Source organism: Bos indicus x Bos taurus, chromosome X (assembly GCF_003369695.1).
Source record: "Bos indicus x Bos taurus breed Angus x Brahman F1 hybrid chromosome X, Bos_hybrid_MaternalHap_v2.0, whole genome shotgun sequence".
NCBI lineage: Eukaryota > Metazoa > Chordata > Mammalia > Artiodactyla > Bovidae > Bos > Bos indicus x Bos taurus.
Genome location: NC_040105.1, coordinates 3452641 through 3472183, shown reverse-complemented (window position 1 = coordinate 3472183; position 19543 = coordinate 3452641). Strand labels below are relative to the sequence as shown.

Here is a 19543-nt window from a genome sequence, read left to right as displayed (position 1 = left end):
AGTCTATCTCTATTTTGTAAATAAATTCATTTGTAGTATTTTTAAGATTGTATCAGGGGCTTCTCTGAGAGTTCAGTTGTTGAAGAATCCACCTGCAGTGCAGGAGACCCCAAGTTCGATTCCTGAGTCTGGAAGATCCCCTGGAGAAGGGAATGGCTACCCACTCCAGTGTTCCGGCCTGGAAAATTCCATGGACTGTATAGTCCGTGGGATTGCATGTATAAGTGATGTCATATATTTGTCTTTCTCTGACTGACTTCACTTCGTATGATCATCTCTGCATTGATCCATGTTTCTGCAAGTGGCCTTATTTCATTCTTTTTCATGGCTGAGTAGTATTCTGCTATATGTATGTACCACATTTTCTTTATCCATTCTCCCAAGGCAATAGAAATAAAAATGAAAATAAACAAATGGGACCTCATCAAACTTATAAGCTTTTGCACAGCAAAGGAAACCTTAAACTATCTTCTTAACCAAGTTCCAAGGTTCCCATTGAAAACCAACATTGGAAAGCTTGGGGATATTTCTGGACACAATTAAGATTACATGAGTTAGTCTGCATGACTAGGTTTTGATAGAGATGAAGAAGAATGTCTGTTTTTTTTTTTTTTTTATATTTAGTTGTTAGCATTTTATGGACAAATAACAAACCAGATTAATTCTTATCTGCCCCTAGATAGTATCCAGTCATAAATACTAGGAAACCCAGCAACCAGCCATGCTTGTCTTGCAGTTGAGGATGAAATAGTGTATCTAATAGTGAGCTTCCCTGGGGGCCCAGCTGGTAAAGAATCCACTGCAATACAGGAGACCTGGGTTCGATCCCTGGGTTGGGAAGATACCCTGGAGAAGGGAATGGCTACCCACTCCAGTGTTCTGGCCTGGAGAATTCCATGGAGTGTGTAGTCCATGGGGTCACAAAGAGTCAGACACGACTGAGTGACTTTCCTTACTTAGTGTGTCTAAGCAGGTCAGCATATTTAGAATTTGTGCACTTTGTGAGAAACTATCAAAATTGGGTTTCACAGTTGTAACATTGAGCTATATAAATTATCTTTATTTCTTAAATACAGTTTGTAGTGCCATGAATACCATATAAATACAAAATCGCTATGGGCTTCCCTGGGGGCTTCCGACTGCCAGTGCAGGAGACGGGGGCTTTGATCCTCTGGGTCTGAAAGATCCCCTGAAGGAGGAGATGACAGCCCACTCCAGTTTTCTTGCCTCTGAAATCCTATGGACAGAGAAGCCTGGCGCGCTGCTGTCCATGGAGACACAAAAAGTCACACACAGCAACTGAGCATGCCGTCAGACACACACACACACACACACACACACACACATTTCATGCATGTTTCATAAACAGTATGTGATGGCAAAAAAATGACTTTTCTAATACGTTTTAAAATATTTGTGTTAAAAATGAATTGTAGCTCACAAATGAAATAAAGCTGTCTGTAAGTTTTCAAAATATGTGTCAGAATCCACTCTTATATCATTTCCCCTCAGCTTTTATCACGTTAGTTGGGTCATTGCATGTATATCAGAAATTCGGTTGGATAAGGACCTCCATCATTTTCTCAGCATGGTTGCAGCTATATTTTTGCCTTGCGTTTCTCTTTAGACTCTGAGTACCCAATAAACACTAAATAAATAATAAACAAGCACTGAATACACAGACTGAACAGATAAATGTGCATCAGCTTCATGCAAAGTTATTCACCAACAACATTTTGCAGTCGGAGCATATAGGCTTTATCGTCTGCATAATCTTTCTTTTCATTGACGTGTAGTTGATTTACAGTGTTGCTTTAATTTCTGCTATATAGCAGTGTGATTCAGTTATACACACATACTCTTTTCCATGATGGGGTCTCAGAGGATATTGAATATAAAGTTCACTGTACTCTGCGGTCTGTGGCAGGCTCTTGTTCACCCATCCTGTGTATAACAGTTGGCATCTAGGAATCCCAAACTCCCCCCCGACACCTCCCTCCACCCTGTCCCCCATAGCAGCCACAAGACTGTTTTCTGTCTGGGACTCAGGTTCTGTTTCATAGTTAAGTTCATTGGTATCATATTTAGGATTTCACATGTGATATCATAGCATATTTGGTCTTCCTCTGTTTGACTTACTCCACTTAGTATGAAAATCTCTAGGCTCATTAATGTTGCTATAGATGGCATGATTTTGTTACTTTTTTTCTGGCTGCATAATATTCCTCTTTGTGTGTGTGTGTGTGTGTGTGTGTGTGTGTGTGTGTGTATCTCACTGCATCATCTTTTTTTTAATAAATAGTATTTTGTTTTTTCTTTTTTATTAATTGGAAGAAAATTGCTTAACATTGCTGTGTTGTTTTCTGCCATACAACAACGAAAATCAGACATAATTATGCATATATCATAAAAAACAACAATGAAAATCAGACATGATTATGCATATATCATGAAAAATATGAAACGATCCATGAATTTTTGTGTCATGCTTGCTGAGGGCCATGCTAATCTTCTCTGTATTGTTCCAATTTTAGTGTATGTGCTGCAGAAACACACACTATACCACATCTTCTTTTTAAAATTTTTATTGTAAGTTATTTGCTTTACCATAATGTACCACATCTTCTTTATAGCTTCATCTGTAGATGGGCATTTAGGCTGTTTGCATACACGGCTACTGTGAATACGATCATCTGTATAATACAGACAGAGCCTAGGTAGACCAGTTATCCACTTTCCCTGTGGCATTCTTTCATTTATCAATAGATACTTCTCCTTACTTGCTCTCTGTGGGTGAAACAGAAATAAATGGCAGGGTTTGTGATATCCCATTTGTAGCATAGAGTTCTATATAAATCATCTTTATGTCCTAAATACAATTTGTAGTGTCATGAAAAATATATAAGTGCAAAATGTATATCGGCTCTCCAAGAAGCATGACGCTTTCAAAAGCACATCATCCAGTTAGTTTCTCAAGCTGTGCTATTGGACTAAGATGTACTCTTCTCGACTTTACAGCTGAGAAATGTGAGGCTTTCCTGCAGATTCAAAGCCAAAGCTGACTGCCTCTGTGTGTGTGCGTGTGTGTGTGCATGAGCGTGTGCAAACGTTTGTGCAGTTAGTTGAGCCTCTTTGTGACCCCATGGACTGCAGCCTGCCAGGCTCCTCTGTCCATGGGATTCTCCAGGCAAGAACACTGGAGTGGGTTGCCATTTCCTCCTCCAGGGCATTGTCCCGACACAGGGGTCGAACCCAAATCTCCTTCATCTGCAGGTGGATTCTTTACCATTGGCGCCATCTGGAAAGCCCCCTACTGCGTGACTCCACTGCAAAATATTGACACGCTCCTGACCTGGGAGCAGATCCCCGTCATAGAAAGTGCTAGGTTCTATCACTCTAACTCACCTAATGCAGTGAACTGACTTGGAGGAACTAAGACCATTAGGAGAAACTTGAAAAGGGACACACGCGTCCGTGGTGGATAAGAGATGAAATGTCTGTGGTTGATTCCTGCCTAAAGGCATGGACCACAGAGGTTATGGAGTCAGTCTCCAGGTGGCGCTGTGCTCCAAGATCAGATAGTAAGTTTTGAAGTGAGGCCGTATGTACAGGAGGAAGGGACCTTACAGGATGCTGGCGGTTGTATAAAGGGCGTCTTAGGAAGAGATGGGTTTCCCAGGGAGCTCAGTTGGTAAAGAATCTGCCTGCAATGCAGGAGACCCCGGGTTGATTCCTGGGTCAGGAAGGTCCCCTGGAGGGGAGGGGTAGGCTACCCACACCAGTGGGCTTCCTGGTGGCTCAGCTGGTAAAGAATCCACCTGCAATGCAGGAGACCTGGGTTCGATCCCTGGGTTGGGAAGATCCCCTGGAGAATGGAACCGCTACCCACTCCAGTATTCTGGCCTGGAGAATTCCATGGACTGTATAGACCATGGGGTCACAAAGAGTCAGACAGGACTGAGCGACTTTTGGTTTCACGTTCAGGAAGAGATGGAAGATACTGTGTACAAAGAGAGACGGAGATGCAAGGTGTATCCCAGGGAACAGTCAAGTGGAATGTGGTCGATTTGTTGGCTAAAGGGCATGTGTCAAGCATGGCCAGCGATGTAGAGATGGACCACAGTGGATGGCCCTGAACATCGCACTAAGACATTTGACTTTGACACAAGCTTGCTGTGTTGTGTGTATACGTGTGTATGTCCGTGTACAATGGATAAAAAAGCAGTTATACATGGGAAGAAAAAGCAGTTATTTAAAATTAAGTGTGAAAATCACTTATAGCCACCTTCTTAACATTAGTCACTCAGTCGTGTCTAACTCTTTACAACCCCACGGACTGTAGCCCACGAGGCTCCTTTGTCCATGGGGATTCTCCAGGCAAGAATACTGGAGTGAGTTGCCATTTCCTCCTCCAGGGGATCTTCCCGACTCAGGGGTCGAACCTGGGTCTCCTGCATTGCAGGCACATTTTTAACCATCAGAGCCACCAGGGAAGTCCCTTCCTAGAGACAAACACTATGAACTATTTGATTTCTTTGCAGAGTTTATATTTTTGCACACCCTTCTTGTTATGGTCATAAAAATGGGATCTATAAGACAAAGTATTCCATTTTCTCTGAAGACATCTTAGACGTGATTCTGTGTTTACACATAGAAATACTCTGTATAATTTTATATACGTATACAGCCTCCTGTTATGTGGATTCAGCCAACAGAATTCATGCAGCAAATCTATTCATAGATTTTGAGATTGCTGTCATTCATGTTTTATTGTTCACTTGCTAATTTGTGTTCAACTATTCACGACCCCATGAACTACAGCCTGCCTGGCTTCCCTGTCCTCCGCTATCTCCCAAGTATGCTCAAATTTATGTCAGTTAATTTGCTAATGCTATCCAAACATCTTACATTCAAGATTATAATCAATAGGTATATTTTTGGTCAGTCAGTGATTAAGACTCTGTGCTTCCGATGCAGGGGGCTCAGGTTCAATCCCTGGTCAAAGAACTAAGATCCCACATGCCATGAGGCTTGTCCCAAAAAAGTAATATATATTTTTTAAAAAATTCTGAGCATTAGCACATTGCAAACCCTCGCATGGCTATTTCTGCACCAATCCAGATTTTTATAGAACGCATTTATGGAAATAGAACTGCTGAGTCAGAGGGCTTCAGGTTTTGATTTTCGTGTGTTTTGCCCTTTTGTATGCCTTCGGAGCATCATGATTATATGGATGGTGTAGAAATGGATTGGAAGCTGCAAGGTTGAGTGAGTGAATCAGACCTCTTATCTTGGACACTGAGATGCAGCCTTGAGGAGTGATGAAGTGTATGAGCTATTCAAGAATTGAATTTGTTGTTCAGTCACTAAATCGTGTCTGACTCTTTGCAACCCCATGGACTGTAGCACACCAGGCTTCCCTGTCCTTCCCTCTCTCCTGGAGTTTCCACAAAGTCATGTCCGTAGAGTTGGTGATGCCATCCAACCATCTCATCCTCTGTCGTTCCCTTCTCCTCCCGCCTTCAATCTTTCCCAGCATCAGGATCTATTCCAGTGAGTCAGCTCTTCACATCCGGTGGCCAAAGGATTGGAGCTTCAGCTTTAGCATCAGTCCTTCTAAAGGATATTCACAGTTGATTTCCTTTAGGATTGATTGGTTTGACCGCCTTGTTCCCCAAGGGCCTCTCAAGAGTGTTCTCCAGCACCACATTTCAAAAGCATCTGTTTTTTGGCACTCAGACTTCTCATCAACAAATCTGGAAAATATTCAAGGATGAGGTTTTGATTTAAGGAAAAAAAAATCTTGTTGGCTCAAAGGGGATTTGGTTCCAGACTGGCTGTTGCCAAATTCTCATCATCATGAAATATGTTTATCAATGATCTTCACCTTTTGATCAGCGTTGTATAACAAACAGGGGTTTATCATTTTCTACTTTGTTTCCAGAATTTAATGAGTGTTAGTTTTGTGAATCCATATATTTTCAGCTAAAATACTTTAAGACATCTGTGCAACCTTGTGCAAATTGTCAGTCAGGGATAGAATATGCTTTATAAAAATAGTGCAAGGAATCCCACTGATACAGTCATGAGCCCCACACTCTGAAACACGTGCTGTAGAAATCATGTGTCCCTCATCATTCTCTTAGATTTCTTCTCCTGACACAGGAAATTGCTCTGACTCTGTGCAATACTGAGATGGCAACGAAATATCATAAAAGTAGCATTAGTTACGACTTGGGCCATTTTTAAGCAAAATGAAAACAGAATCAGACACAATCCAAATAGCTTTGCCTGTCCTGCCCACAGGATTTAAATGTTTTCCCAGTTTTATCCCATTCTTTAGAACCTATGCACTCTTGTTAAATCATAAATGAATCCAATAATAAAAATTCAGGGACTTCCCTGGTGGTCTTGTGGCTAAGACCCCACGCTCCCAATGCAGGTGGCTGGGTACAACCCCTGGTCAGGGACCTGGGTTCCCCAAGCCTCGACTAAGACCCCACAAGGCCAAATAAATAAATAAATATTTTTTAAAAAAAAGAAGAAAACGTCAGTTTCACCTTGTAACAATCACACCCAGGGAATGATTTTCTGTAAGCATCAAAGAACGAAAACGGGCATTTTTATTGTCCTGCTTCATATTTCTGCCTTAGCTCTGATTCTGGTTACATAGATTTCTGTTCCAGCTAATTTACGTGACCTAAAGTAAATTGTGTGACTTTTCTAATTGAAATGTTTTCATTTACACATTTGCTTTTTGCTTTTACTCCTTTGAATTAAATATTGTGTGCACAAATACAAAATTCTCTCTCAAATGCAAGCACCTTGAAAATGTAAATACTTTTCTTCTATGGTCACTTGGTTGTTATCTTCTGTTTAATGATCATAAAAAAAAATGCCTACTGTGCCTGTGGTTGTTCAATCGCTCAGTCGTGTCTGATTCTTTGTGACCCCATGGGCTGTAGCACGCCAGGCTTCCCTGTCCTTCACTATCTCCCAGAACTTGCTCAAACTCATGTCCATTGAGTTGATGATGCCATCCAACCATCTCATCCTCTGTCGTCCCCTTCTCCGCCTGCCCTCAATCTTTCATGCTTAGGTAGTGAATTATTTCTCAAGGGATTACATCATCTGTGGCATTAAAGTCATGTTGCAAACAACTGAAGTGTAGTTATTAATACATCTGACCCCACTGGGCTTCTTACCGCCCACCTAATGTGTGTTCTGGAACCAATCTCTTAAAGACTTGCAGTTCAGTTGAATGAAGAACATTTAGATCCTGGTTAGCCACTCTACAACCCTCAACTTTCTGTTCCAGAGCAATATTTTGCCCAAATACAATGCACACAATACTAATTTCATTCAATGTGCAATGAGAGATGGGATTTAGGGTTTTAAAGCATCTTTTCCATGAATCACATTTTAAAATAAACACCCAGCCACTTAGCACATCTTGTGTGTGTGTGTTTTATTCCTTCCAGTGCTTTCAATGAAACTCAGTATCAATTTAGTCCCTAATCTGTCTAAATTCAAATGACTTCTTTTGTGCATCTCTCTCCTTGTTCAGTTAATGTTGTTGGTGGTGCGGGGTTGGGGGGGGCGGCTTACTTATTTACAAGCTTCACTTCAGAGACAGTAAATCTCAAAAACCAACGTTTCATCAGCTGAGATGCTTAGAGGATTTGGAGCCAGGAGTGTGTGTCCGTGAAAAGGAGCCATTTGTCTAAAATCACCGGGTTTGGCCAGTCAAGGGACTGGCTTCTGTGAGTTCATCGGAAGCATGTTAGGGAAGTTGCGAGCTGATCTGGGAAACTGACCCCTTGAGACCCTTCCATCTTTGGTAAAGTGTGTGATTGTTTCCCAGTTGACAAGCTGTTTTCGTGTTGTTCGTACAATCCCACGCCGGGAAACCCCGGCCCATGCTCTGTCTGGATTATATCAAGCACTGCGATCACTTTCACTTTCATGCATTGGAGAAGGAAATGGCAACCCACTCCAGTGTTCTTGCCTGGAGAATCCCAGGGATGGGGAGCCTGGTGGGCTGCCGTCTATGGGGTCGCACAGAGTCAGACACAATTGAAGCGACTTAGTAGCAGCAGCAGCAGCAATTTGTTTTGTTTTGTTTCTAGAATTATTGATGTGAAACATTTCTAAAGGCTTTCTTTGATTTGTGAAACAGTGTTGCTTCTGCATTATGTTTTGGCTTTTTGGCCACAAGACTGGTGGGATCTTACCTCCCTGCCCAGGGATTGAACCTGCACTTCCGACCCCCCTGCTTTGAAAGGTGAAAGTGAAAGTGAAGTCGCTCAGTCGTGTCCAACTCTTTGCAACCCCATGGACAGTAGCCTATCAGGCTCCTCCGTCCATGGGATTTTCCAGGCAAGAGTACTGGAGTGGATTGCCATTTCCTTCCCCAGGGGATCTTCTCGACCCAGGGATCGAACCCAGGTCTCCCACATTGCAGACAGATGCTTTACTGTCTGAGCCACCAGGGAAGCCGAAGTTGCAACAACTGGACCACCAGGGAAATCCATCAAACACTGTATTTTGACAGTTAGACTAGGAAAGCAGTTTGCTTTCATAGGGAATATAAAACCACTTGCATTCATTCTGGTCCTGCCACGGGAACTCAGAAGCACTGAAAAGAACAAATGAAATGCGGGAAGGATGGGGAAAGGGATAGTCAGGGAGTCTGGGATGGACATGGACACAATGCTGTGTTTAACATGGAGAATCAGCAAGGACCTGCTGTCCAGCACAGGGAACTCTGCTCAATGTCGTGTGGCAGCCTGCATGCGAGGGGAGTTTGGGGGAGAAGGGATACATGTGAATGTATGCCTGAGTCCCTTTGCTGTCCACCTGAAACCATCACAACACTTTTAATTGGTTATACTCTAGTACAAAATAAAAGGTGGAAAAAGAGGGAAAAAAGCCGTCCCTGGTGGTAGCAGTAAATGAAGATTCCATGTCAGACGCTATGGAAACACCAGCTTCAAAAAACCCCTGGGTACCTTTGCTGGGGTTCTGAGACACATGGAAAGCTGTTTCCTGCAGACCTTTTGGAAGGAGATTAGAATCACCAGCGTCAAACCTTTCCATGAGATCCTTTTAGAAGAAGTAGGATTTGCCAGGGTATGGAATGTTAATGGTCCTTCCTATCGCAGAGGTTATTAAACAGTCGGAGAGACAGTCATGTTTCACTGTGGACCGAGGGGCTCTGATTTCCTAAAGACTCGTGATTTACCATCCATTGCAAAAATCGTCAGGCTCATCTCCAGAAAAATAAGTGAGGAGGTCATTCCGTGAGAGTGAAGCGTAGGAGAGAGATGGATGGGTTAAAACCAAGATGGTTCTGCCAGAAAATTCCTAGAGCCTTTAGGAAGGAATCACCTCTTAACTGAATGGAGGGAGAGAGGCTTTCTCTTTATGGTTATTATCCAGTACCCAAACGTCATTATCAACTGGTTTCATCCATAAAGTCGGCTGAAAGAGGCTTTTCCCCCTGAGCAAAGTGGGATTCATTTTATAAGTAGGCATTTGAAATGTGGTGGCGGGGGTGGGGGGGGTGGTGGTGTTCCAGAACATTCTCGGGCAGGAAAGACTAATTAATAATTGCCAATTACATAAGGGAGTGCCTGGTAATGTCTACACACTCCCATCCTTTTGCTCAACTCGAAGCCACCCCTGTGAACTCTCAAGGGGAGTCGATTTGTGCGACGTTCCCTAAATGTGCATCCTGGCAGTTGACATCCTTATATGTACTCAGGCAAGGAGGTTGAGAGTCCAGATGATTGCAATTTCAAACAATGGCAAAAAAAACCACAAAACATTCTTGCTGCTTTTATTTGAACCAGACCATTCATTCCCAATCCCCTCCTGATTCACACACCCCGTGGCTCGTAGGTACTCAGGCAAACTATGGGAAGGTAACCTCATTCCTCAGTTGGTGAAAGATCTCATTCTTTACGATTTTGTTTTAGGTTTTGAGAAGCTAGTTCAGTTCAATTCAGTCACTCAGTCGTGTCCAACTCTTTGCAACCCCATGAATCACAGCACACCAGGCCTCCCTGTCTATCACCATCTCCTGGAGTTCACTCAAACTCATGTCCATCGAGTCGGTGATGCCATCCAACCATCTCATCCTCTATCACCCCCTTCTCCTCCTGTCCTCAATCTTTCCCAGCATCAGGGTCTTTTCCAATGAGGCAACTCTTCACATGAGGTGGCCAAAGTATTGGAGTTTCAGCTTCAACATCAGTCTTTCCAATGAACACCCAGGACTGATCTCCTTTAGGATGGACTGGTTGGATCTCCTTGCAGTCCAAGAGACGCTCAAGAGTCTTCTCCAACCTACTCTGAGGGTTTCTTGGGTTTCTGCCAGCTTTGCTTAGGTGCTCAGTTGCTCAGTCATGTCTGACTCTTTGGGACCCCATAGACGGTAGCACGCCAGACTCCTCTGTCCAGGGGGTTTCCCTGATAAGAATACTGGAGTGGGTTGGGTTGCCGTTCCCTTCTCTAGGGGATCTTCAGACCCAGGGATCAGACCCACATCTCCTGCTTGTCAGGTGAACTCTTAACCACTGAACCACCTGGCAAGCCCTCCAGGTTTGCTTAAGGATGTCTTTGAAGGCGTTGGTTCTCATTTCTGTTATTTTCAGTCCCAAATAGCCTGTCTTCATGTAAACACTGTACTTACTGGCCATGCTTATTTAATAAGCAGTCCCTGAAATATGTGACTATCATAACCCTTGCAATAAAGAGGAAAATAAAGGGGGGAAGGTGGAAGCAATGACAGACTTTCTCTTCTTGGGCTCGAAAATCACTGGGGATGGTGACTGCAGCCAGACTACAAGCAAGGAAATTAGAAGATGCTTGCTAAGAAGGAAAGCTAGGACAGACTTCAACAGTGTATTAAAAAGCAGAGGTATCACTTTGCCAACAAAGGTCCATGCAGTCAAAGCTATGCTTTTTCCAGTTAGTCATGTACAGATGTGAGAGTTGGGCCATAAAGAAGGCTGAGTGCCAAAGACTTGATGCGTTTGAACTGCGGAGTGGTAAAAGACCGTTGAGAGTCCTTGGTTAGCAAGGAGATCCCTAAAGGAAAGCAGCCCTGAATATTCATTGCAAGGACTGATGCTGAAGCTGAAAGTCCAATCCTTTGGCCACCTGATGGGAAGACCTAGCTCATTGGAAAAGACCCTGATGCTGCGAAAGATTGAGGACAGGAGGAGAAGGGGGTGACAGAGGATGAGATGGTTGGATGGCATCACGACTCCATGGACATGAACTTGGGCACACTCTGGAAGATGGTGAAGGACAAGGAAGCCTGGTGTGCTACAGTCCATGGGGTTGCAAAGAGTCGGACACAACTTAGTGAATGAACTACAACCACACAGAGGTAATATATTGGCATTTTGTGTAGGGTCATGTAAGAGTGGGAAGTAGGGGCGAAAAAACTTTTTATTACTCTTTTCTTCCACCCAGAAGGCTTACTCAAGACAGATTTGCATGTAAAGTTGGATTAAAGTTTGTGCTAGTATTTAAGCTCGCGGACGCTTCATAAAATATTCATAGATTTAAATCTGAGCAAGAGAGCATCTGTCTATCCCACAGGAAAGCATCAGAGGAAAGCAGAGGTTCCAGGTCAAGATATTTCTGCAGTGTGAACCCGAAAGGGCATGTGATCTCAAAAATCAAAAAAATTATCACTTTGCCACAATGAATGCCCAGATGGTCTTCTTTGCAGCTTTTAAGGTGGCATTTAGGGTTTGATTCCTTAGCTTATGCTTTTTAAAATTAAAACTAAAAATTAAAATCCTCTTAGTTTTTAAAAGAAAGTATCGCAGTCCGTGCTATTCTGGGGGGACAGTTGGGGAGATTTGAATATGCATTGCCTTTTGGCCAAGATTAAAAAATTTTAAGTTTCTGCATGTAACTGTAATATCTTTTTTAATATAGAAAAAGAGAGATGCATTCCAAACTATTTAAGAGTGGCATGTCTTGATGGTTCTAATTTCCTTTGAAATTTGTGAGTTGAATGGAGTTAAATAAAATATGTTAATGAGGAAGTCAACGGGCAAAAGATAACCTACTGTTCTTATAACAGTGCACACAATCTTATACACTGATGATACACAGACTTTTTGCCCTGAAAAATTAGTTTTTCTTTTTCCTGAAGTGTTTTTTGTTTTTTTTTTTTTCCCAAGGAAAACCTAGATACACACAGGAGTAATGACTTGAATCTAGTAAAATGAATGTTTAATCGCTAAGTCGTGTCTGAATCTTTCTAACTTCAGGGACTGTAGCCCTCCAGGCTCCTCTGTCCTTGGGATTTCCCAGGCAAGAATAGTGGCGTGGGTTACTATTTCCTGTTGCAGGAAGTCTTCGTAACCTAGGGATTGAATCAGCATCTCTTGCTTTGCTAGTGGACTCTTTACCGCTAGCCTATAAAATGTATAGGTTTCTGATATGGTCGTGTATTGTGAATATTTCAGATTCACATTGCCTCATACAAAGCCTCAGTGAGACATTTCCTTATACTATCAAAAGAAATAGGGCTTCCCTGGTAGCTCAGTTGGTAAAGAGTCCGCCTGCAATGCAGGAGACCCCAGTTCGATTCCTGGGTTGGGAAGATCTACTGGAGAAGGGACAGGCTACCCACTCCAGTATTCTTAGGTTTCCCTTATGGCTCAGCTGGTGAAGAATCCGCCTGCAATGTGGGAGACCTGGGTTCAGTCTCTGAGTTGGGAAGATCTCCTGGAGAAGGGAATGCCTACCCACTCCAGTATTCTTGGGTCTCCCTTATGGCTCAGCTGATAAAGAATCCACCTGCAATGCAGGAGACCTGGGCTCGATCCCTGGGTCAGGAAGATCTGCCGGAGAAGGGATAGGCTACCCATTCAAGTATTCCGGCCTGGAGAATTCCACGGACTCTGTAGTCCATGGGGTTGCAAAGAGTCGGACACGACTGAGCGACTTTCACTTTCTTTTCAAATGAAAGAAAAACCATTGTAACTATTGTTTATATCATATAACCCTTTCTGCCATGAAAAGGTGCTGTTCTCTTGCTTCTATGTACAGGGAGGAGAAGCAAACAAGGAACAACGTGTCCCGTGAAATATCTTTCCAAGTAGCAGCGATGCTGTGGCAGTGTACTCTGTTAGGTGACGACCCCAAAATCTCCTGTCTTCCTCTGCAGGCTTTCTGAGCACCGGCGATCAGGCGGCCAAGGGCAACTATGGGCTCCTGGACCAGATCCAAGCCTTACGCTGGATCGAGGAGAACGTCGGGGCCTTCGGTGGGGACCCCAAGAGAGTCACCATCTTCGGCTCGGGCGCAGGCGCCTCCTGCGTCAGCCTCTTGACCTTGTCTCACTATTCAGAAGGTAAGAAGAGCGTCCCTCATGCTGGGCAGGGGACCCCTGGGGCTAAGAGCTGAACCCCCTTTGTGAACTCCATAGATTTCTTTTTTTATGTTGATATCATTTCATTTTATTATATATATATTGCTAAGTCGCTTCAGTGGTGTCTGACTCTGTGCGACCCTCTGGACTGCAGCCCACCAGGCTCCTCTGTCCATGGGATTCTCTAGGCAAGAATACAGGAGTGGGTTGCCATTACCTTCTCCAATTATATATATATATGCTGCTGCTGCTGCTAAGTCGCTTCAGTCGTGTCCGACTCTGTGTGACCCCATAGATGGCAGCCCACCAGGTCCCCCGTCCCTGGGATTCTCCAGGCAAGAACACTGGAGTGGGTTGCCATTTCCTTCTCCAATGCATGAAAGTGAAAAGTGGAAGTGAAGTCTCTCAGTCGTGCCCGACTCTAGCGACCCCATGGACTGCAGCCCACCAGGCTCCTCCATCCACGGGATTTTTCCAGGCAGGAGTACTGGAGTGGGGTGCCATTGCCTTCTCTGATATATATATATATGTATAATAACATACAATAAAAATAATGGAAAGCAGTGATTTTTCCAAAGAAATTCTCAAGTTGGCCTTCTGTTCTACCCTTTGATTCCAATCTGTTGCACATTTTTTTTTTTTGCACTTTTGTTTTCTTAAATTGCTTTACAATATTGTGTTGGCCCCTGCCACACATCAGCATGAGTCAGCCTCAGGTATACTATGTGGGGCAGCATGGAAGCATGGGATCCTACAGATTCCTGGCTGTTGCTATTTGGTCACCAAGTCATGTCCGACTTTTATCGACCCTGTGGGCTGCAGCACTCCAGGCTTCCCTGTCCATCACCAACTCCCAGAGTTTGCTCAAACTCATGTCCATTGAGTCGGGGAAGCCACCCAGCCATCTCATCCTCTGTGGCATATACGTGACCATATGTAAAATAGACAGCAAGGAGGAATTTGCCGAGTGATACAGGGAACTCAGCACAGTATTCTGTGATTAACCTAGGGGGATGGAGTAGGGTAGGAGATTACAGGGGGCTTCAGGTGGGTGAAATGCTTCCCTGGTGGCTCAGACGGTAAAGCGTCTGCCTACAATACGGGAGACCCGGGTTTAATCCCTGGGTTGGGAAGATCTCCTGGAGAAGGAAATGGCAATCCACTCCAGTATTCTTGGCTGGAAAATCCCACGGATGGAGAAACCTGGTAGGCTGTACAGTCCATGGGGTCCCAAAGAGTCGGACAGGACTGAGCGAATTCCCTTTCAGGTGGGTGAAAGTGAAAGAAAGTGAAGTCGCTCAGTCGTGTCCAACTCTTTGCGACCCCATGGACTGCCTATCAGGCTCCTGCGTCCATGGGATTCTCCAGGCAAGAATACTGCAGTGGGTGGCCATTTCCTTCTCCGGGGGATCTTCCTGACCCAGGGATTGAACCCAGGTCTCCTGCATTGTAGGCACATGCTTTACCATCTGAGCCACCAGGGAAGTCGTGGGTGGGGACATATATATATACCTTTGGAGTTCTTATTCAGGACACAGGCAGGTGGGACCGTGGTGCCTCTTTAAACCTCCACAGAAAATGCCCCAAAGGACTTCCCTGGTGGCCCAGTGGTTAAGACGCCACACAACCAGTGCAGGAAGCCCGGGATTTCAGAAGTAGATTCCAGCATGCCATAACTAAGACCCAGTGAAGTGAAAACGTGTTAGTCATTCAGTCGTGTCCGACTCTTTGCAACCCCATGGACTGTAGCCAACCAGGCTCCTCTGTCCGTGGGATTTTCCAGGCAAGGATACTGGAGTGGGTTGTCATTCCCTTCTCCAGGAGATCTTCCCTACCCAGGGATTGAACCCAGGTCTCTTGCGTTGCAAGCAGACTCTCTACCAACTGAGCCACCAGAGAAGACCATACTGCCAAATAAATTAATGAATTTAGAAAAAAGAAGAAAATGCCCCAAATTACGTGTATCCACGTCCTCTTCTAACGTGGCTTGCTTTCTGATTTTTCTAATTGAGGTATAATTTGACGTACACCATTATATGTATTTCCTGGAGAAGGAAACAGCAACCCACTTCAGTATTCTTTCCTGAGAAATCCCATGGACGGAGGATCCTGGCTTCCATGGGGTCGCAAAGAATTGGAAATGACTGAGTGACTAATACTTGCACTTGCGTTATATATATTTAATAATATACATTTAAAATAATGATGACTTTCAACTGTACAAGGTAAGAATTCAATCTACGTATGTAGTGCAAAGCAACCCCCACCATAAGTCCAATCAACATTCATCACCGTTGAGTTAAAAACTGTTTTTCTTCTCATCAGAATTTTAAGATCCACTCTCTTGGCAACTTTTAAACATGCAGTACAGGCTTCCCTGGTGGCTCAGTGGTAACGAATCTGCCTGCCAGAGCAGGAACCCAGCTTTGGGTCGGGAAGATCCTCTGGAGGAGGAAATGGCAACCCACTCGAGTATCCTTGCCTGGAGAATGCCATGGACAGAGGAGCCTGGTGGGTTACAGCCCAGGGGGTCGCAAAAAGTCAGACACAGCTTAGAGACCAAAAAGCAACAACTAGTATTATTAGCAATGTTAACAAGGTTGTTTTTTTTTTCACTTAAGACTCATGACCGACAGCGGTTGCTTATCATCACTGGATGAAAATGACTTCTGTAGAAATGTTTGTACCCTGGGTTTGCCTATCTGAGTTTATTTGGTGAACTTTAAATGTTATTAACATCAGTTTTCAACTTGGAAGAAGTGTGAGAGGGAATTAGTATTTGGATGATGGTTGCAGACTTGTATGTTTCATAAACACCATTTGCAGCCACATGCTTATAGACTTAGGTCTTTGTTGCAAACTTAACTCAAGGTGATTCCCTCTGGTCCTTTGTTGCTGGATAGATAAGAGATTTTTAAAATAGAAATGAACAGGGGTCCGGTGCAGGAGGTCTGGAAGCAGTGGAATAACTTCCTGACACTCCCTTCAAAAACGAAACAAAAAGAACAACAAAATTAAAAAGTGCAGCCCTGGGATAACTTTTGCAAGTCCAGGTGGACATTGACAATCATAATCTGAATCTTCAAGGTCGTTGTTATATTTGCTTCTGTGTCCATTTGCTGGTTTAAGAATTTCCCCATATCTGTGTGAACTATGTATATCGATACACCTGAACTTTAAAGGAATTCTTATTCTTTAAAGAGTCTAAACTGAAAGTGAAGTCGCTCAGTCGTGTCCGACTCTTTGCGACCCCGTGGACTGTAGCCCACCAGGCTCCTCCATCCATGGGATTCTCCAGGCAAGAATACTGGAGTGGGTTGCCATTTCCTTTTCCAAGGGATCTTCCCGACCCAGGGATCGAACCCAGGTCTCCCGCATTGCAGGCAGACGCTTTAACCTCTGAGACACCAGGGAAGCCCATAAAAAAAAAAAAAAAGTCTAGCACTATCTTCGGAGAAGGCAATGGCACCCCACTCCAGTACTCTTGCCTGGAAAATCCCATGGACGGAGGAGCCTGGTGGGCTGCAGTCCATGGGGTTGCTAAAAGTCGGACACGACTGAGTGACTTCACTCTCACTTTTCACTTTCATGCATTGGAGAAGGAAATGGCAACCCACTCCAGTGTTCTTGCTTGGAGAATCCCAGGGACGGGGGAGCCTGGTGGGCTGCCGTCTATGGGGTCGCACAGAGTCGGACACGACTGAAGCGACTTAGCAGCAGCAGCAGCAGCAGCACCATCTTTCTTTAAAAATATGTACCTCTCTTTAAAAATGTGTATCTTTCTTTAAAAATATGTGCTGTTTAGTTGCAAGGTCATGTCTGATTCTTTTGCAACCCCATGGACTGTAGCCCACCGGGCTCCTCTGTCCATAGGACTTCCCAGGCAAGAATACTGCAGTGGGTTGCCATGCTTGCCTGGGGATCTTCGTGACCCAGGGGTAAAACCTGACTCTCTTATATCTCCTGCACTGACTACTTGCTTTCTTTTACAAATATGTATCTTTCTTTATAAAGACATTTCTTTGAAGATATAGTGGGAGGAATAAATTGGGAGGCTGGAGTTGACATATACACACACTACTCTAAATAAAATGGGTAACTAATCACAACCTACTGCACAGCATAGGGAACCCTACTTGAAACTCTATAGCAACCTACGTGGGAAAAGTCTAAAAACGAGTAGACGTATGTATATGTGTAACTGATTGGCTTTGCTGGACACTTGAAACAGACGCACCATTGGACATCAAGCGTACTCCAATAAAATGTCTTTAATGAAAAAAAACATACCATATAAACGTGCTAAAAAAAGAGGGGGAAATATAATTGTGTTGTGTGACAGCATGCAGTGTTTTTTTTTTTTTTTTTTCCACTACCTGCACTGTTGTGGACAAGTTTCTGCATTGATGACTTCATTAGCAGTGTGCACTTGATGATTATTTTTAAGTCTTCTGAAGTCTGAATTTCTTTTTTTGTTCATATATATATTTTATTGAAGAATAGTTGACTTACAATGCACAGGTGTACAGCAAGGTGATTCTACTATCCATACACACTCATGTGTCCATGTATATCATTTTCTATTATAGGTTATGACAGCATATGACTACAGTTTCGTGCTCTATATAGTAAACCTTGGTGACTTGTTGCTTATCTATTTTTTTTTTTTACTTAGAAATGTAGCATTCTATTCATACTAAGTCGAACAAGTGAAATCTGAATGTCTTGATTCTTTATTTAAAAAATGACTGTGGAGGAGTTGAATGGAAGGCTTACGTTTTATATTAACCTTTTATTCAAAAAGGAAAAAAGAAATGAGTACGTTAGATCCTTAGCGATAACGATTCCTATACCATTTCAGAAGATGATTATGCTTTCCCATCTGTCCGTGGCTGTCATCACAGTTCTCAATTTACAAAAGAGTCAGGTCCAACTTCAGGAGTAATCACACACATGTCAGCCAACACTAGTGGAGGAGGTGTTAATTACTTAAATCAATAGATAGAAGTGATTACGGGAGTGCCTTGCATGGGTCATTCCTACAAAGCAGCTCTCCAGTTACAGTCCAACAGTACAGAATCAGGACTTACCAGTCAAAACACAGCCAGACTGCTGACCTTGGAATTCCCCTTCTGGTGGCAGCGCTTAATGAAATCAACATAAAGAAGGGAAAAGGGTATTCTCATGCAAAAATGTCCACCACAGTATTCTCAGGGCAAAGAATGAAACAAAAACCTACAAGACTGAAAAGATAAGAACGTTATAAGGAACATGTGCACTTCCTCAAAGGAGTGATAATTTGCTCCGAGAATTGTGGTTAAAATATGCATGAGACCGGCCCACCCAGTGTGAAGGGGTCATTCAGCAATCCATCACCTTGACTGGGTAACACTTGACCCTGTCGTGGACAAGGATGCCATTCCAGGCACTTCTCAGACCCTGATGGAGCAGGGAGAGTTCCTTAATTATGACATCCAATATACTATGCAGGTATCAGGCACAATTGGAAAAGGCTCTGTTTGCTGGGAAAAACTGAAGGCAAAAGCTGAACCGGGTGGGTGGCAGTGAATCAGATGGTTGGATGGCATCACCGACTCAATGAACATGAATTTGAGGAAACTGCGGGAGAGAGTGAAGGACAGGGAAGCCTGGCATGCTGTAGTCCACGGGGTGGCAAAGATTTGGACCGGACTTAGCGACTGAACAACAGCAAAAACTAACCGTGTTCAGACCAGTGGGGTGAAAAACACCAAGAAGGGATGATACTAAAAATATTAAAGTAACTCCCATTTTATAGTATGAATTATAGGTGACATTTTCTTCAGTTTTTTTTTTTTTTTTGAGTTTTATCACAGGTTATACTATCGCTTCCTTGAGAAACCAATGTATATACTACACCGCTATCTCAGTCATGGCCAACAGCTGTGAGAAAGAGAGAGGAAAAGAAAATACATTCCTTCTAGCAGCATTTTTCCTAATTCTGGTTGTCTTGATTTATGACTGCCTTTATTAGGTCAAATATGGACCTTGTGTCCCTGAGGTACTTTAAGGCTGTGGTCTCCCAGCCTTTCTTGGCACCAGTTCTGTGGAAGACAGTCTTTCCAAGGACCAGAGGCTGGGGGATGCTTTCTGAATGAATCA

The 19543-nt window shown here is 43.6% G+C and overlaps 1 protein-coding gene and 1 non-coding gene across 7 annotated transcripts in view; one reads left to right on the top strand and one right to left on the bottom strand.

Annotated features, from left to right (window-relative positions):
- The window catches only part of NLGN4X (neuroligin 4 X-linked), a 393440-nt gene that overhangs the window by 354282 nt on the left and 19615 nt on the right, over nucleotides 1-19543 (top strand). For all 6 annotated transcript variants that reach the window (XM_027534108.1, XM_027534111.1, XM_027534109.1 and 3 more), the window contains one exon: nucleotides 13199-13384. In XM_027534108.1, the coding sequence (XP_027389909.1) occupies nucleotides 13199-13384 (186 nt within the window). The remainder of the gene's footprint in view (nucleotides 1-13198; nucleotides 13385-19543) is intronic.
- On the bottom strand, nucleotides 2453-2554 carry LOC113888243. The gene has a single exon (XR_003509884.1). It is a non-coding gene; the product is annotated as a U6 spliceosomal RNA (small nuclear RNA).